General features: G+C 42.4%; 1 protein-coding gene across 17 annotated transcripts in view; it reads right to left on the bottom strand.

The window, feature by feature from the left end:
- LOC131981495 (protocadherin alpha-C2-like) overlaps positions 1-17,503 on the bottom strand; it is a 131,910-nt gene that overhangs the window by 32,540 nt on the left and 81,867 nt on the right. Inside the window, exon 1 of one of the 17 annotated variants that reach the window (XM_059345794.1) lies at positions 14,932-17,429. The exons of 12 other annotated variants lie outside the window; for them this stretch is intronic. In XM_059345794.1, the coding sequence (XP_059201777.1) occupies positions 14,932-17,310 (2,379 nt within the window). In that variant the 5' untranslated portion in view covers positions 17,311-17,429. 4 more of the 17 variants (XM_059345795.1, XM_059345790.1, XM_059345789.1 and 1 more) reach the window with 4 other exon arrangements.

Genomic DNA, 17,503 nt, shown 5'->3' with positions numbered 1-17,503 from the left:
CCAACATTAGCTCCTATCAGTATGATTGCAATACTTCATTGCACCTTCGTGGCAGCACTGAGCGCAGTTGCTGCTGAGCAGCAGCGACGGAGCGAAGAAGAAGAAGATATGTCACTTTGAATACTTATGGCTTGTTGACTTGCCGGGAAACTTTTGGCGGCACTGGGACCTGACACTTTCCTATGACATTCACGAGCGTGGGATCGGCTTATTTCGCCTGACCGGTTGCTAAGAAGTTTTCCGTTTCGAAGAAGTTTTCTGGCGACTTTAGGTTTGTAACTGGCCTCCGTTAGGTAAGTTTATAGGTCGACATTATCATTCAGCACTCCTAACTTCCCGGGATATGACGTTGAAACCACTGTTAGTACACAGCATTCATCTTCCATCATCCATCTACCGTTGAAAACTTGAAATGGACGTTAAGTCTGCTCTGAACGTTTTCTGCTTTGCTAGCTATCGCCGAAGCTACTTCTTGAATTAGCTTAAAGTTACCGAGTTTAGGTGCTTTGGTAAATAAACTGCACTTATTTAGCGCTTTTATCCAAAGTGCTTTACACTACAGACTGCGCTCATTCACCCATTCACGCACACATTCATACGGGTGGCTGTCCTACAACGGTGCCACCTGCCACCATTGGGAATTCTTTCACTGTCATTCAGTCATTTGGGGTTCAGTATCTTTCCCAAGGACACTTGGAGCCAACCCGGAAATTGAATACGGTAAGTTAGCAATGTTGGAGAGACACTTTGAGTATTTGGAACAAACCGGTAAAGTTTGTGATACATGAGTGGTTTGAGACGTTGCTGTGCGTTGTAATCAGTTACAGTGGAGATGCATTGCTAGGCAACGGTTTGGTTCACCTGTTGTCATTCACATACACTGCAACAGAAAATGAACTGGGGTGTTTTATTATTTACCGTTTCAAACTGTGAACAGGTTTATACATCAATACCGTTTACCGTTGTTTTTCGCAGTGACTGGGTCGTCATATAACTGCAGTAACTTCCAGTTAACTGGCTAACGGCAGCTGCTGTTCTCCGAGGGACCAAGCTTCAGCTTCTCCGGGCCCATCTAACAAGCCTGCGGACGGTGAGAACTCCTCCTCAAAATAGCTACATTTTTGGTGAATTACTCTGATGCTGATGGCCGATACATCATTCGCATTGTATGACAGCGCTATACGCCATTATTCATCATGTTTTTTTGTGTTTTGGATATCCTGTTTTTCTTTCTTTTTTTTCTTTTTTTTTTTCTTTTTACAAAATGCACCGCTTTCTTCGCATGGCACACAACCACCATAAGTCAAACGTTTGGAGGCTGCTATCAAAAACAACATCGAGTGCTTCTTTGTAATCGATGATTTACAGTCATCAAAGTGCTGACACTCAGCCGACAAAGAGTAATTAGGTCTCAAGATGCTGTGCATTGAGGCCACAGTCTTACCACTTCAGAGATATATCACACATCAATGCTTCAAGTTGTTCTCGTTTTGCAAATATCCAAGTTAATTCTGAGGTTGAGGTCTTAGTTGCTAGTCGTCATTTATTTAACCTATACTTTAACTGGCAGTTATACTAGACCGTTGCTTTACCCGGCGTTACTCACAACTTGTGGTTTCATTCTGTATTTTAAGTTATATTTTACTTTATGAGTTGTTGATATAACATGTCAATATGTTTATATATGCTAGTAGTGGTTCAGTGCAGTGCTCTGTGGGATAAGCAATCTGTTAGGACAAAGACGCTAGCAGGCCCCAGCGATTTCAGTACCATGGATAGCGCTAATGTCAAAGGCAGACAGAGAAGCAAGAAAGAGTAGGCTACTGAAACAAATATTAGAAAAGACGTCTTCTGCAGTCCAACAGAGCTAGTCATTCAGATATTGGACTGGACAGCGTAAAGATTAATTATAAAACGTGTAGTCTATCTTGTCGTTGGGGAGTATTACAGCTTACCTTCTCTTTATTAGGTAAAGTCTGAGTTCTGGTAAAAGTATCTCCCCCGTTAATACTGATCAATTCAGCATCTGCAGGCGGAAACGGTGCGGGGAAAACCACTACGTCACTCTTCAGAGTGTCTGAGCTGAAACACACGTCATACTGCTGAGTAGCCTTGGAGTAAGACCAGCTCCCGTCAGGGTGGGTGGTGATCATTGGGGCGCTGTACCTGCTGAAACTGCCGTCTGTCCTGTGGCATTTGACAGCTATTAAACTAATGAGGCTCAGCAGAAAGATGACTGACACCGACACTATGGCGATCAGCAGATACAGGTTCAAATCAGAGAAGCTGTCCTCCTTTATGGGCACATGTCTGAACTGAGTCTGGATGTCAGCTGTGCTTTCAACCACCACCACATCAATAGACACAGTAGCTGACAGGGAGGGTTCTCCGTTATCAGAAACCAAGACCACCAAGGGGTGAGTTTTCAGGTCATTGTCACTCATTCTCCTCTTAGTCCTGATTTCTCCGGTGCTGGTTCCGATCCGGAAGAGGTTGTTTCCTTTGGGCTCAGAGAGGTGATAAGAAAGCAGCGCATTGTATCCAGAGTCTGCGTCTACAGCCCTGATCTTTGCCACAAAGTATCCCGCTTCAGCAGAATAGGGGATGCTCTCACTGTTAACGGAGCCGTGCTCAGAATAGGGCGCGAGGATTGTTGGGTTGTTGTCATTTTCATCCAGAATTAAAACGTTGACAGTCACGTTGCTGCTGAGCGGAGGAACACCAGAGTCTGTGGCCTGAACTTTAAACTGAAACGTTTTTAACTCCTCATAGTTAAAAGACTGCAGGCTGACTATATCTCCTGTCTCTGAGTTGACGTTTACAACTGACCCTATTATGTTGTTTTTATTATTAATGACTGAAAACGTAACTTTTGCATTTTCATCTACATCCTGATCATCTGCAGTCATGGTATAGATAACAGCGCCCACGGGACTGTTCTCTTTGACGAAAATGTTTATTACAGGCTCTTTAAAACGAGGTGCGTTATCATTGACATCTGACACGTGCACTGTAATAACGCTTGTACTGGAAAGAGGCGGATCCCCTTCGTCAGTCGCTGTTATTGTTACATCATACTGAGAAGCTCGTTCTCTGTCAAGAGTTCCGTCTACGACCAAAGAATAATGATTTTTATACGTGTTCTTGATTTTAAACGGCACCGAATCAAGTATTCTAACCTGAACAATGCCATTTTTATCTGAGTCAATATCTCTTACTGTTATAAGTCCTACCATCGTGTCTAGGGGTGCGTCTTCCCTCACTACATTGGCTAAAGATGTTACTGATATTTCTGGTGGATTATCATTAATGTCTGTGATTTCAACGAGTACTTTACAGTGAGATGCTCTTTGTCCCTTGTCTTTCGCTTGGACTCTGATTTCAACTGCGTTGTTTTTTTCGTGATCCAATTCACCCTTTACCGTAATCTCCCCCGTTATTGGATTAATGGCAAATATGTCAACATCATTATCACTATCGTGATTAATAAAGGAATATAGTATTTCTCCGTTAAGACCCTCATCTAAATCCTGAGCATGCACGGAAAGTACTGTCGCACCGCGCGGTGTATTTTCAACCACGGTGGCTTTGTACAGCGGCTTGTCAAAAATTGGAATATTGTCATTTACATCTTGGACATTAACGGTGATATGTAACGTGCCTGATTTGGGAGGTTTTCCTCCATCTACGGCTGTCAGTGTTAGTTTGACAATTGACTGTTTTTCACGATCTAGGGCTTTCTGCAGCACCATTTCAGCAGACATACTAGGCTCTCCACCATTCTGCACATCCAGGGTGAAATGTTCATTTTGACTCAGTTTGTAGCTCTTAACCGAATAACTGCCGACATCTGCATCGAAGGCTTTTGCCAGTGTAAATCTTTCACCAGGAAAAGCTGACTCCGACACGTTCAAAAAAATTCCCGGTATCCGAAAAGAGGGTGCATTGTCGTTTATATCCAAAATTTTAACCTCAAAGCGATAGAGATTCAGCGGAGAGTTCACAATGGCTTCCACTTCCAGAGAACACTTCACATTACGAGAGCAGAGCTCCTCTCGGTCTATCCTGTCTTTCACCACAAGTATCCCAGTCTTTACATTTGCTTCGAAATACCTCGTATTAGGTCCTGAAATCTGAAAACCCCGATTTTCCAATTCTTGTACATCTAGATGTAAGTCCTTCGCCAAATTCCCCACAGTGGTGCCTGGGCTCGATTCCTCCGTAACAGAATACACAATCTGTGCTGCTGCGAGACTCCATATGTGAGATACGTGGAACAAAAAATAAAGCCAATGCCGTGAAATATTCCCTTGTTGCATTCTGCCCATAGCCCGCTAAACAAGTAACCTTAAGAAAAGACACTCCAGTGGTAACATTGCTCAGTACTGATATATCCAGACAGGAGCCCCTTAGCGAGGATGGGCTTTACTGCTACGACGAACAAAGCATTACAACGCTCTCTCTCAAACGAAAAGGGAGGAGCGTTGCACAGACAAAAAGAGTTTAAACTCTGCGAGCTGATAGCGACATCTTCTGGTCAGAGATAAGAAAAGCTTAAAAAATGTAATCAAAGCAATTACATCTTAAGCGTCTTAGACTCAAATAAAAATCAACACAATTTTTCACTTTGCATGCTAGCAAGAGTGGGTGGCCTTAATAGACCCATTTAAAAAAAGACTGAGCAAAAAAACTAAATATAAAAAAAAATGTGCTGGAATGTCTCATAGTGTTGCATGATGCAAACAAGTACAAAGGTAATTTTACCAGGTAACAGAGAGGAAACAAAGACTGTGGCAGTTTCAAACATGTTACCCTTACAATAATGGAACAGATCAGAAATCTTGGTGCAATGAGAATAGGTATATTAGATCAGACACAAGTAAACAAATATCAAGAACAACACAAGGACATTGAAGACCTATGTTCATTGTGGTCCTTGGTCAGCTACTTTGAGTGTCTGGTGTTTCATGTGCTGCCATGCTTACCTTCTCTTTATTAGGTAAAGTCTGAGTTCTGGTAAAAGTGTCTCCCCCGTTAATACTGATCAGCTCCCCGTCTACAGGTGGAAACGGTGCGGGGAAAACCACTACGTCACTCTTCAGAGTGTCTGAGCTGAAACACACGTCATACTGCTGAGTAGACTTGGAGTAAGACCAGCTCCCGTCAGGGTGGGTGGTGATCATTGGGGCGCTGTACCTGCTGAAACTGCCGTCTGTCCTGTGGCATTTGACAGCTATTAAACTGATGAGGCTCAGCAGAAAGATGACTGACACCGACACTATGGCGATCAGCAGATACAGGTTCAAGTCAGAGAAGCTGTCCTCCTTTATGGGCACATGTCTGAACTGAGTCTGGATGTCAGCTGTGCTTTCAACCACCACCACATCAATAGACACAGTAGCTGACAGGGAGGGTTCTCCGTTATCAGAAACCAAGACCACCAAGGGGTGAGTTTTCAGGTCATTGTCACTCATTCTCCTCTTAGTCCTGATTTCTCCGGTGCTGGTTCCGATCCGGAAGAGGTTGTTTCCTTTGGGCTCAGAGAGGTGATAAGAAAGCAGCGCATTGTATCCAGAGTCTGCGTCTACAGCCCTGATCTTTGCCACAAAGTATCCTGCTTCAGCAGAATAGGGGATGCTCTCACTGTTAACGGAGCCGTGCTCAGAATAGGGCGCGAGGATTGTTGGGTTGTTGTCATTTTCATCCAGAATTAAAACGTTGACAGTCACGTTGCTGCTGAGCGGAGGAACACCAGAGTCTGTGGCCTGAACTTTAAACTGAAACGTTTTTAACTCCTCATAGTTAAAAGACTGTAGGCTGACTATATCTCCGGTCTCTGAGTTGATGTTTACAACAGAATTTAGTGGAATAGATTTTGAAATCCCATCTAATAATGAATATGTTACTTTTGCATTTGCTTCTATATCAGGATCAACTGCTGTTATAGTAAATATAGTAGCTCCCACTGCACTATTCTCATTCACATATACATTAATCACTGACTCTGAGAATAATGGGCCGTTGTCATTTACATCAGAAATGTGAACAGGAATCACACTGGTGCTTGAGAGGGGCGGAGTGCCTTCATCAGTGGCTGTGATGGTAACATTATACTGAGAAACATTCTCTCTGTCTAGGGCTCCATCAACCGTTAATGAATAATAATTTTTGTAGTTTAGTTTGAGTTTAAAAGGCACCAACCCAAGAATTTTAGCACTGGTGAGGCCATTATTACCCCCGTCTTTATCAGTGACAGTCACCAAAGCAACAACTGTACCCACCTCAGCATCCTCTTTAACTGGGCTCATAAGAGAAGTTATGATTATTTCAGGTATATTGTCATTAACATCAATAACTTCCACTAACACTTTACCATGCACACTTCGAGAGGGTGTACCTTTATCTCTTGCCTGTACACGAATATCATATGCTGCATTCTCTTCATAGTCTACATTTCCCCTTACAGTTATTTCCCCTGTGTCTGGGTTTATTGAGAATAAAGTTTCAGGATTTATATTTCCCCTCTCAATAAATGAATACACAATCTCACCATTTATTCCTTCATCTAAATCTGTAGCAGTTACAGTCAGTATGGGTGTCTGAAATGGAGCATTTTCTGTGACCAGAGCCTTATACAGAGGTTGGCTAAATACTGGAGCATTATCGTTTGTATCCATAACATGTACCACTAGTTTTAATGTCCCTGACCGAGCAGGCTTTCCTCCGTCCAGAGCAGTTAAAGTAAGGCGGATAACAGACTGTTTCTCTCTGTCTAAAGATTTTTGTAACACCAGCTCAGCATTCTCACTGTGCTGTCCGCCACTCTGTACGTCTAATGAGAAATATTCATTTGGACTCAGCTTGTAGCTCTTTACCGAGTTACTGCCTGTGTCTGCGTCATTTGCCATTGGGAGGAGATATCTCTCCCCGGTAAAAGAGGACTCCGAAATATTGAAAGTCTTCTCCTTTTCACGAAAAGATGGTGCATTGTCGTTAATATCAATTATTTGTACCTCTATGCGATGCAGCTGCATCGGGTTGCTCAGAATGGCTTCTATATTCAAGGAACATTTCGCCGTATTTGGACAGAGCTCTTCACGATCAATCCTATCGCAAACATATAGAGCACCGGTCTTTAAATCCACGTCGAAATATCTCTTCGAATTCCCAGATACAACTCGTAAATCCCGTGTTTCCAATTCGTGGACATTAATTTGTAAATCCTTAGCGAGATTCCCCACTACCGTTCCTTTGTCAACCTCCTCGGAAACGGAGAACGACAGCTGCGCTGTAGACCCATCACACAAACAAAGCAAAGCTATTACTTGTATCCATATCGTGACTGTTAGTCCTCCACGTCCCATCGCTGCTACAGAATGAAAGAAATAACCATTTTCAAACATGTCCACGCTTCAAGTGAATAACAGACGAAGCCCTCGCCGTCTCGTGACCATTTGTGTATTTTCTGACAAAGCACCGGTGGACAACTGATACTTCGTACGGAGAGGAGGAGTCTGGGGAAAAAGGAGCCACATAAATATTGTGGTCTCCAGCGACACCAGCTGTTCTTTTGGTGCCATTATTTTTAGATGCTTGCATTATTTTTAAATGCTAGTTATCAAGACAAAACAAATATTAAGGAAGTGATACATAGTCTGATGTAAAGGTTAAAATAATATAAAAGTGATGTCGCTTTTTTTTCCTGCACACAAAAGCACTATTCAGATTCAGCACCATGGACAGCGTCCCTTCTGGTCAATGGTGTACCAGCTAATAAACTTGCAACTAGCAACGTCATTTATCCTTATAATCCTGTTATTTTGAAAGAGTTTCAAAGGACATTGTGAATACATCTCGAACATCCAGTTCCTTATTAACGAATGTTTTCTAGCAGAAAAACAAGTCAGACGATTGAGATTTATCCCCCAGGGTACTAGTTCGTATCACGTTGGATTTACAACCATATACTGTATAACATATATTTAACGAAAAGTCGGCAGATATTACAATTGTCACATATATTTAATAATAGATTTCATAACACGTCTTTCAGACATGAAATGAATTGTGTTTCAGACAACACAACCATCAGAAACTAATCTACTTTTTTCACACAACTCACCTTCTCTTTATTAGGTAAAGTCTGAGTTCTGGTAAAAGTGTCTCCCCCGTTAATACTGATCAGTTCAGCATCTGCAGGCGGAAACGGTGCGGGGAAAACCACTACGTCACTCTTCAGTGTGTCTGAGCTGAAACACACGTCATACTGCTGAGTAGCCTTGGAGTAAGACCAGCTCCCGTCAGGGTGGGTGGTGATCATTGGGGCGCTGTACCTGCTGAAACTGCCGTCTGTCCTGTGGCATTTGACAGCTATTAAACTGATGAGGCTCAGCAGAAAGATGACTGACACCGACACTATGGCGATCAGCAGATACAGGTTCAAATCAGAGAAGCTGTCCTCCTTTATGGGCACATGTCTGAACTGAGTCTGGATGTCAGCTGTGCTTTCAACCACCACCACATCAATAGACACAGTAGCTGACAGGGAGGGTTCTCCGTTATCAGAAACCAAGACCACCAAGGGGTGAGTTTTCAGGTCATTGTCACTCATTCTCCTCTTAGTCCTGATTTCTCCGGTGCTGGTTCCGATCCGGAAGAGGTTGTTTCCTTTGGGCTCAGAGAGGTGATAAGAAAGCAGCGCATTGTATCCAGAGTCTGCGTCTACAGCCCTGATCTTTGCCACAAAGTATCCCGCTTCAGCAGAATAGGGGATGCTCTCACTGTTAACGGAGCCGTGCTCAGAATAGGGCGCGAGGATTGTTGGGTTGTTGTCATTTTCATCCAGAATTAAAACGTTGACAGTCACATTGCTGCTGAGCGGAGGAACACCAGAGTCTGTGGCCTGAACTTTAAACTGAAACGTTTTTAACTCCTCATAGTTAAAAGACTGCAGGCTGATTATTTCTCCAGTCTCTGAGTTGATGTTTACAACCGATGTTATTGGAATACTTTTTGAATCACCATCTAATGAGTATGTTACTCTAGCGTTGTCATTTGTATCAGGGTCGACTGCAGTTATCGTATAGATTCGAGCTCCCACTGGACTGTTTTCTTTTACATAAATATTAATCACGGGTTCAATGAAACGAGGCGCGTTATCATTGACATCAGAAACTTGAACAGTAATAACGCTGGTGCTGGAAAGAGGCGGGGTGCCTTCATCAACAGCCGTAATCGTGATATTGTAAAAAGAACATCCTTCTCTATCAAGAGGCCCATCTACAACTAAAGAGTAATAATTTTTGTAATTAGAAGTGAGTTTAAAAGGTGCAGAACCAACAAGGGCACAGCGAGCCTGGCCATTTTTTCCTCCATCTTTATCGGTTACTGTTACTAAAGCGACAACGCTTCCTATTTCAGCATCTTCCTTAACTGGGTTCATGAGTGACGTCACCACAATTTCTGGGGCATTGTCGTTCACGTCAACCACCTCCACCAGCAGTTTTCCGTTTGCTCTCCGAGGCGAAAAGCCTTGGTCTGTTGCTTGAACATGAATTTCATATGCTGGCTGTGCTTCGAAATCCAAATTCCCCCTTACCGTGATCTCTCCAGTTTCTGCATTAATGAAAAATACATCTGCAGGATTGAAGTTCCCACGCTTTACGAAAGAATAAGTGAGCCTCCCGTTCTCCCCTTCGTCTAAATCTGTGGCACTCAGTTGAATCACTAATGATCCAGCTTGCGCGTTTTCATTTACCCGTGCCTTGTAAAGTGTTTTACTAAATGACGGTGTGTTATCGTTGGCATCCAGAACATTTACATGTATGTTTAAGGTTCCGGTTTTAGGAGGCTTTCCTCCATCTACAGCGGTCAGCGATAGTTTAATAACAGCTTGTTTTTCACGATCTAAAGCTTTCAGTAGCACTAATTCAGCAGATGCACTGTGTTCTCCACCGCTCTGCACATCGAGAGAGAAATATTCATTTTGACTCAGCTTGTAAGTCTTTACTGAATTGCTCCCCGTATCAGCATCAAGAGCCAGGGGAAGCAAGAAGTGTTCACCCGAAGGTGATGATTCAGATATGTTTAGTGAAAATGACTTCTCCACGAATGCAGGTGCGTTGTCATTTACATCAACAATTACCACCTCAATGCGGTGGAGTACCATAGGATTACTGAGTATGGCCTCGAAGTTAAGTGTGCATTTTATCGTGTTTGGACAAAGCTCCTCGCGATCTATTCGCTCATTAACGTACAGATCCCCCGTTTTAAAATTCGCCTCGAAATATTTCTTACTGTACCCAGACACGATATTTAGATTCCTCGTTTGCAGGTCTCGAACGTTTACATTTAAATCCTTTGCGAGGTTTCCTACCACCGTCCCTTTGTCCACCTCCTCGGAAACAGAGTAGGATATCTGAGCAGCAGACCAGTCTGATAAAAACAAGAGGAAAATCCAGCAAGGTATTCCGTTATTCCTTCCACTGCCCATCGCTGCTTTCAAAGAAAGTGACGCGATACAAATTATATTCATCCATAAAACGCCACTCGATCGGTCAACATTTTTATTCCGATCCACGCCAGTCCTCTCCTTCTCATCACCACTCGTGTTTCTCTCACAAAGCACTCGCAGTCTGCTGACGTCTCACACGAGAAGGTGGAGACTGAAAACCGAGCTCACAAAAAAATACGTGGTCATCAGCGACCCCACGCGGTATAACTTGGATATGAGAATAGTCCTAAAAATTGAGTTTTACGCCCTGTATTTTTCAAGTGACAACACTTGTAAAGCACTGTATAAGTTCAGGGTTTAAGTGGGCAAAAATAGTACTTAAAGTTTGCTCCAACCAAATGCATAAAGATCAACCTAAATAGTCACAGATTACTACTGAAAGATCTTTCAAAACAATCTGAAAAGAATGTCACACATTGAAAAGATGAATTAAAATTACTGAGAACATATGATTTCAAAGGCATCAATGATATTTTCTGTATACATGAATTTATAACAAACATCATTGTCAAGTTCTCCTATCCAAAGACAGTTCAGCAAGTTATGAACCAACTGATTTCAAGCATAAAAGAACTGACGGCCTAAGTAATAGAAAAAAACAAGTGATAGCATAATTCACAAAATAGTTTTTAGATTGAAAGCCCAAGATGACATATAAGACATGTTTGTTTTCAGCACCACATAAAGCACTCTATACACCTACTTGCAGGATATGTCAACTGTTTTTGAACTTAAGACCAGCCTGTCATGTCTGAATGCAAATGCTTACGCAAACATATTTTCATGTAATGTTTTAGTGAATGACACACTGTTCATGGACAATTTCTGAATTTCTGTCATGTTATCAAGTCATTTATGTGAAAGCAAGAAAAGAGGAGTTTTTTCACTGCAACCAACTCACCTTCTCTTTGTTAGGCAAAGTCTGAGTTCTGGTAAAAGTGTCTCCTCCGTTAATACTGATCAGTTCAGCATCTGCAGGCGGAAACGGTGCGGGGAAAACCACTACGTCACTCTTCAGAGTGTCTGAGCTGAAACACACGTCATACTGCTGAGTAGCCTTGGAGTAAGACCAGCTCCCGTCAGGGTGGGTGGTGATCATTGGGGCGCTGTACCTGCTGAAACTGCCGTCTGTCCTGTGGCATTTGACAGCTATTAAACTGATGAGGCTCAGCAGAAAGATGACTGACACCGACACTATGGCGATCAGCAGATACAGGTTCAAATCAGAGAAGCTGTCCTCCTTTATGGGCACATGTCTGAACTGAGTCTGGATGTCAGCTGTGCTTTCAACCACCACCACATCAATAGACACAGTAGCTGACAGGGAGGGTTCTCCGTTATCAGAAACCAAGACCACCAAGGGGTGAGTTTTCAAGTCATTGTCACTCATTCTCCTCTTAGTCCTGATTTCCCCGGTGCTGGTTCCGATCCGGAAGAGGTTGTTTCCTTTGGGCTCAGAGAGGTGATAAGAAAGCAGCGCATTGTATCCAGAGTCTGCGTCTACAGCCCTGATCTTTGCCACAAAGTATCCCGCTTCAGCAGAATAGGGGATGCTCTCACTGTTAACGGAGCCGTGCTCAGAATAGGGCGCGAGGATTGTTGGGTTGTTGTCATTTTCATCCAGAATTAAAACGTTGACAGTCACGTTGCTGCTGAGCGGAGGAACACCAGAGTCTGTGCCCTGAACTTTAAACTGAAACGTTTTTAACTCCTCATAGTTAAAAGACTGCAGGCTGATTATATCTCCTGTCTCTGAGTTGATGTTGACAACTGATGAAATTGGAATATGTTTTGGATAACCGTCTATCAATTTGTAAGTCAATTTAGCATTACTGTCCAAGTCAGGATCAAATGCCTTTATTGTATAAATAACGGAGCCTGTGGGACTATTTTCTTTCAAATAAACATTAATCACAGGCTCCGTGAATCGAGGGGCGTTATCATTGACATCAGAAACATGAACAGTAATGATCCTGTTACTGGACAGAGGTGGACTTCCCTCATCTGTGGCTGTAATAGTGACATTGTAAAGAGAAGTGTTTTCTCTGTCCAGTGGTCCATCTACTACTAATGAATAGTCATTTTTATAGTTGGACTTCAGTTTAAACGGAACAGAACCAACTACCTTACAGTTAGTTACACCATTGTTTCCTCCATCTTTATCACTCACTGTAACCAAAGCAACTATTGTCCCCAGTTCTGCATCTTCTTTTACTGGCGTCATCAGTGACGTCACAGATATTTCAGGGGCATTGTCGTTCACATCAATTATCTCTATCAGCAGTTTAGCATGTGCACTACGTGGAGTGGGGCCTTGATCCATAGCTTGTACTCTAACTTCATAAGCAGGCGTCTCTTCATAATCTAGTGTGCCCTTCACAGTGATTTCACCTGTTTCTGGATTTAGATCGAAAATATTTGTAAGATCAATATTCCCTCGTTTGATCAGTGAATACAGGATCTTACTGTTCATGCCCTCGTCTAAATCTGTTGCATTTAACTTAATCACCACTGTTCCGTGTGCAGTATTTTCAGGAACACGCGCCTTATATAGAGATTTGCTAAATGTAGGGATATTATCATTGACATCTAATACATTAACCTTTATTTGCAGTGAGCCCGATCTAGGGGGTTTACCTCCATCTACAGCGGTCAAAATAAGCGTGATCACCGACTGTTTCTCTCTGTCTAAAGCTTTTTGCAACACTAACTCGGCAGACACACCGTGTTCTCCACCGCTCTGCACATCAAGAGAGAAATGTTCATTTTGGCTCAGCTTGTAGCTCTTCACTGAGTTGCTGCCTATGTCTGCGTCCACTGCTATTGGGAGAAGATACCGTTCTCCAGTTAAAGATGATTCGGAAATATTCAGAGAATACCTTTTTTCAATGAAAGCAGGTGGATTATCGTTTATATCTAAAACATTAACCTCTATGCGGTGTGCGGCCATGGGATTGTTTAAAACAGCTTGTATCTTTAACGAACATTTTACCACATTCGGACAAAGCTCCTCTCTGTCTATCCTCTCATCAACAAAGAGGTTCCCGGTCCGCAAATTCACGTCAAAATATTTCTTACTATAAGTCGAAACAACACGTAGATCTCTGGTCTCTAGTTCCTGGACATTGACGTTCAAATCCTTTGCAATATTCCCCACCACGGTGCCTTTGTTCACCTCCTCGGAAATCGAGTAGGATAACTGCGAAGCAGACCGGTCACAAAGACAAAGAAACGCAACAATGTGAATCCAGACGAAATCCCTTTGTCGTGGAATATACATTGTTGTTACAACAAAATAACTGGATCCAAACGATCATTTATCCTCAGTCCAGATATTTCCGTCCAAAGAAATATTGCTGTGGGAAAGCTCCTGCCCTTCTCCTCACAGCACCTTCCGCGGCTCTACTAATGGCCGATGACGATTTCATTTTTCCCATGCAGGGAGGAGGAGTTTTAGAAATACAAACAGTTTCACTTCCATGGTCTCATGCGACATCATGTGGTGAATGATAGGCAAGGAAATACAGTCCAGCATAAAACAGAGTCCAATAATTCAAAATATCGTGACTTGCAAACAATATCTGGTTTAGGCTCATGTAAACAATATTTAAAAAAATGGAAAGTGTGAGAACTTAGAATCGATGGAGAAGCTAAATATTTTCGTGGCAGACAGCTATTGTAAAGGACAAATCATGAAATATACCAAGGGACAAAATTAATTCTAACTTAATATCAGAGTGTAATTACAATAGTTTTATGTACCATATTGAGTCATAAATTAAATAAACTACTTTGATTCAGAAGGATTTTACAGAACTTGCATATTAGTAACACGAAGTTGGGCACCACGGACAGCGCCTTTTTTACTGCGTTCAATATCAGGAGGATGTTGGATCACAGCAGAACGACGAGGTTTCAAGCTCAGCAATCTGTTGAACCCATTCGACAAGACAAGCTTGAATCATTTAGTTGCCAAATAAATTCTATCAAAATACTTTTTTTTTAACAAGAATGGCACAAAAACATAGTTCAGCACCACGGAGAGTTCTATGTATATACCTGGAATAAACAAGTTCGATGTCCATCTATAAAACACGAGCTGAAAACTTGAAAATTGAAGCTGGTTATTTTGGCACAGATCAGTTTAGGCAGAGAACAAGTGGCACGTGTGTTGAACAGGAAATAAGTTATGTTAAATAGATCTTCAGCAAGTAGTGAAAGTTTATATTGGTTTCTGTGAAAACAAGCGAAATTAATGTGGGGTAGTACTTTGTTGTTTCACGAACTGAATACCGTTTTACGTATGTACGTTTTTTAATAAAAAAAAATGTCAATATTGAGACCTGCAATGAGGGAATGCAAATATATTTTTATGATACCATCGGTACGTTTTCAAGCATTCAGCACACAGGGCCTACCTTTTCTTTGTTGGGTAAAGTCTGAGTTCTGGTAAAAGTGTCTCCTCCGTTAATACTGATCAACTCCGCATCTGCAGGCGGAAACGGTGCGGGGAAAACCACTACGTCACTCTTCAGTGTGTCTGAGCTGAAACACACGTCATACTGCTGGGTAGCCTTGGAGTAAGACCAGCTCCCGTCAGGGTGGGTGGTGATCATTGGGGCGCTGTACCTGCTGAAACTGCCGTCTGTCCTGTGGCATTTGACAGCTATTAAACTGATGAGGCTCAGCAGAAAGATGACTGACACCGACACTATGGCGATCAGCAGATACAGGTTCAAATCAGAGAAGCTGTCCTCCTTTATGGGCACATGTCTGAACTGAGTCTGGATGTCAGCTGTGCTTTCAACCACCACCACATCAATAGACACAGTAGCTGACAGGGAGGGTTCTCCGTTATCAGAAACCAAGACCACCAAGGGGTGAGTTTTCAGGTCATTGTCACTCATTCTCCTCTTAGTCCTGATTTCTCCGGTGCTGGTTCCGATCCGGAAGAGGTTGTTTCCTTTGGGCTCAGAGAGGTGATAAGAAAGCAGCGCATTGTATCCAGAGTCTGCGTCTACAGCCCTGATCTTTGCCACAAAGTATCCCGCTTCAGCAGAATAGGGGATGCTCTCACTGTTAACGGAGCCGTGCTCAGAATAGGGCGCGAGGATTGTTGGGTTGTTGTCATTTTCATCCAGAATTAAAACGTTCACAGTTACGTTGCTGCTGAGCGGAGGAACACCAGAGTCTGTGGCCTGAACTTTAAACTGAAACGTTTTTAGCTCCTCGTAGTTAAAAGACTGTAGGGTGATTATATCTCCAGTATCTGAGTTTATATTTAAGATTGATGAAATGGGAATGTTTTTTGGATTGCTGTCCAACAATGTGTAAGTTAATCTTGAATTACTATCCACATCAGGATCAAACGCCTTTATTGTATAAATAACAGAGCCTGTGGGACTATTTTCTTTCAAATAAACATTAATCACAGGCTCCGTGAATCGAGGGGCGTTATCATTGACATCAGAAACATGAACAGTAATGATCCTGTTACTGGACAGAGGTGGACTTCCTTCATCTGTGGCTGTAATAGTGACATTGTAAAGAGAAGTGTTTTCTCTGTCCAGTGGTCCATCTACTACTAATGAATAGTCATTTTTATAGTTGGACCTCAGTTTAAACGGAACAGAACCAACTACCTTACAGTTAGTTACACCATTGTTTCCTCCATCTTTATCACTCACTGTAACCAAAGCAACTATTGTCCCCAGTTCTGCATCTTCTTTCACTGGGGTCATCAGTGACGTCACGGATATTTCAGGGGCATTGTCGTTCACATCAATTATCTCTATCAGCAGTTTAGCATGTGCACTACGAGGAGAAATGCCTTGATCCATAGCTTGTACTCTAACTTCATAAGCGGCCGTCTCTTCATAATCTAATGTACCTTTCACAGTAATTTCACCTGTTTCTGGATTTAAATCGAAAATATTTGACGGATCAGTATTTCGTCGTTTGATCAGTGAATACAGGATCTTACTGTTCATGCCCTCGTCTAAATCTGTTGCATTTAACTTTATTACCACAGTTCCATGTGCAGTGTTTTCAGGAACACGCACTTTATAAAGCGATTTGCTAAAAACTGGTATATTATCATTGACATCTAATACATTAACATGTATTTGTAATGACCCAGATCTAGGGGGTTTACCTCCATCTATAGCCGTCAAGAGAAGCGTGATAACCGACTGTTTCTCTCTGTCTAAAGCTTTTTGCAACACTAACTCGGCAGACACACCGTGTTCTCCACCGCTCTGCACATCAAGAGAGAAATGTTCATTTTGGCTCAGCTTGTAGCTCTTCACTGAGTTGCTGCCTATGTCTGCGTCTTCTGCCACCGGGAGTAGATACCGTTCTCCAGTTAAAGATGATTCGGAAATATTCAGAGAATACGTTTTTTCAATAAAATCAGGTGAATTATCGTTTATATCCAATACATTAACCTCTATGCGGTGCGCGGTCATTGGATTGTTTAAAACAGCTTGTATCTTTAACGAACATTTTACCACATTCGGACAAAGCTCCTCTCTGTCTATCCTCTCATCAACAAAGAGGTTCCCGGTCCGCAAATTCACGTCAAAATATTTCTTACTATAAGTCGAAACAACACGTAGATCTCTGGTCTCTAGTTCCTGGACATTGACGTTCAAATCCTTTGCAATATTCCCCACCACGGTGCCTTTGTTCACCTCCTCGGAAATCGAGTAGGATAACTGCGAAGCAGACCGGTCACAAAGACAAAGAAACGCAACAATGTGAATCCAGACGAAATCCCTTTGTCGTGGAATATACATTGTTGTTACAACAAAATAACTGGATCCAAACGATCATTTATCCTCAGCCCAGATATTTCCGTCCAAAGAAATATTGCTGTGGGAAAGCTCCTGCCCTTCTCCTCACAGCACCTTCCGCGGCTCTACTAATGGCCGGTGACGATTTCATTTTTCCCATGCAGGGAGGAGGAGTTTTAGAAATACAAACAGTTTC

The sequence above is a fragment of the Centropristis striata genome, chromosome 12 (genome assembly GCF_030273125.1).
Source record: "Centropristis striata isolate RG_2023a ecotype Rhode Island chromosome 12, C.striata_1.0, whole genome shotgun sequence".
Taxonomy (NCBI): Eukaryota; Metazoa; Chordata; class Actinopteri; order Perciformes; family Serranidae; genus Centropristis; species Centropristis striata.
Note: the sequence above shows the minus strand (reverse complement) of the source record. Positions and strands in the feature narration are given on the sequence as shown.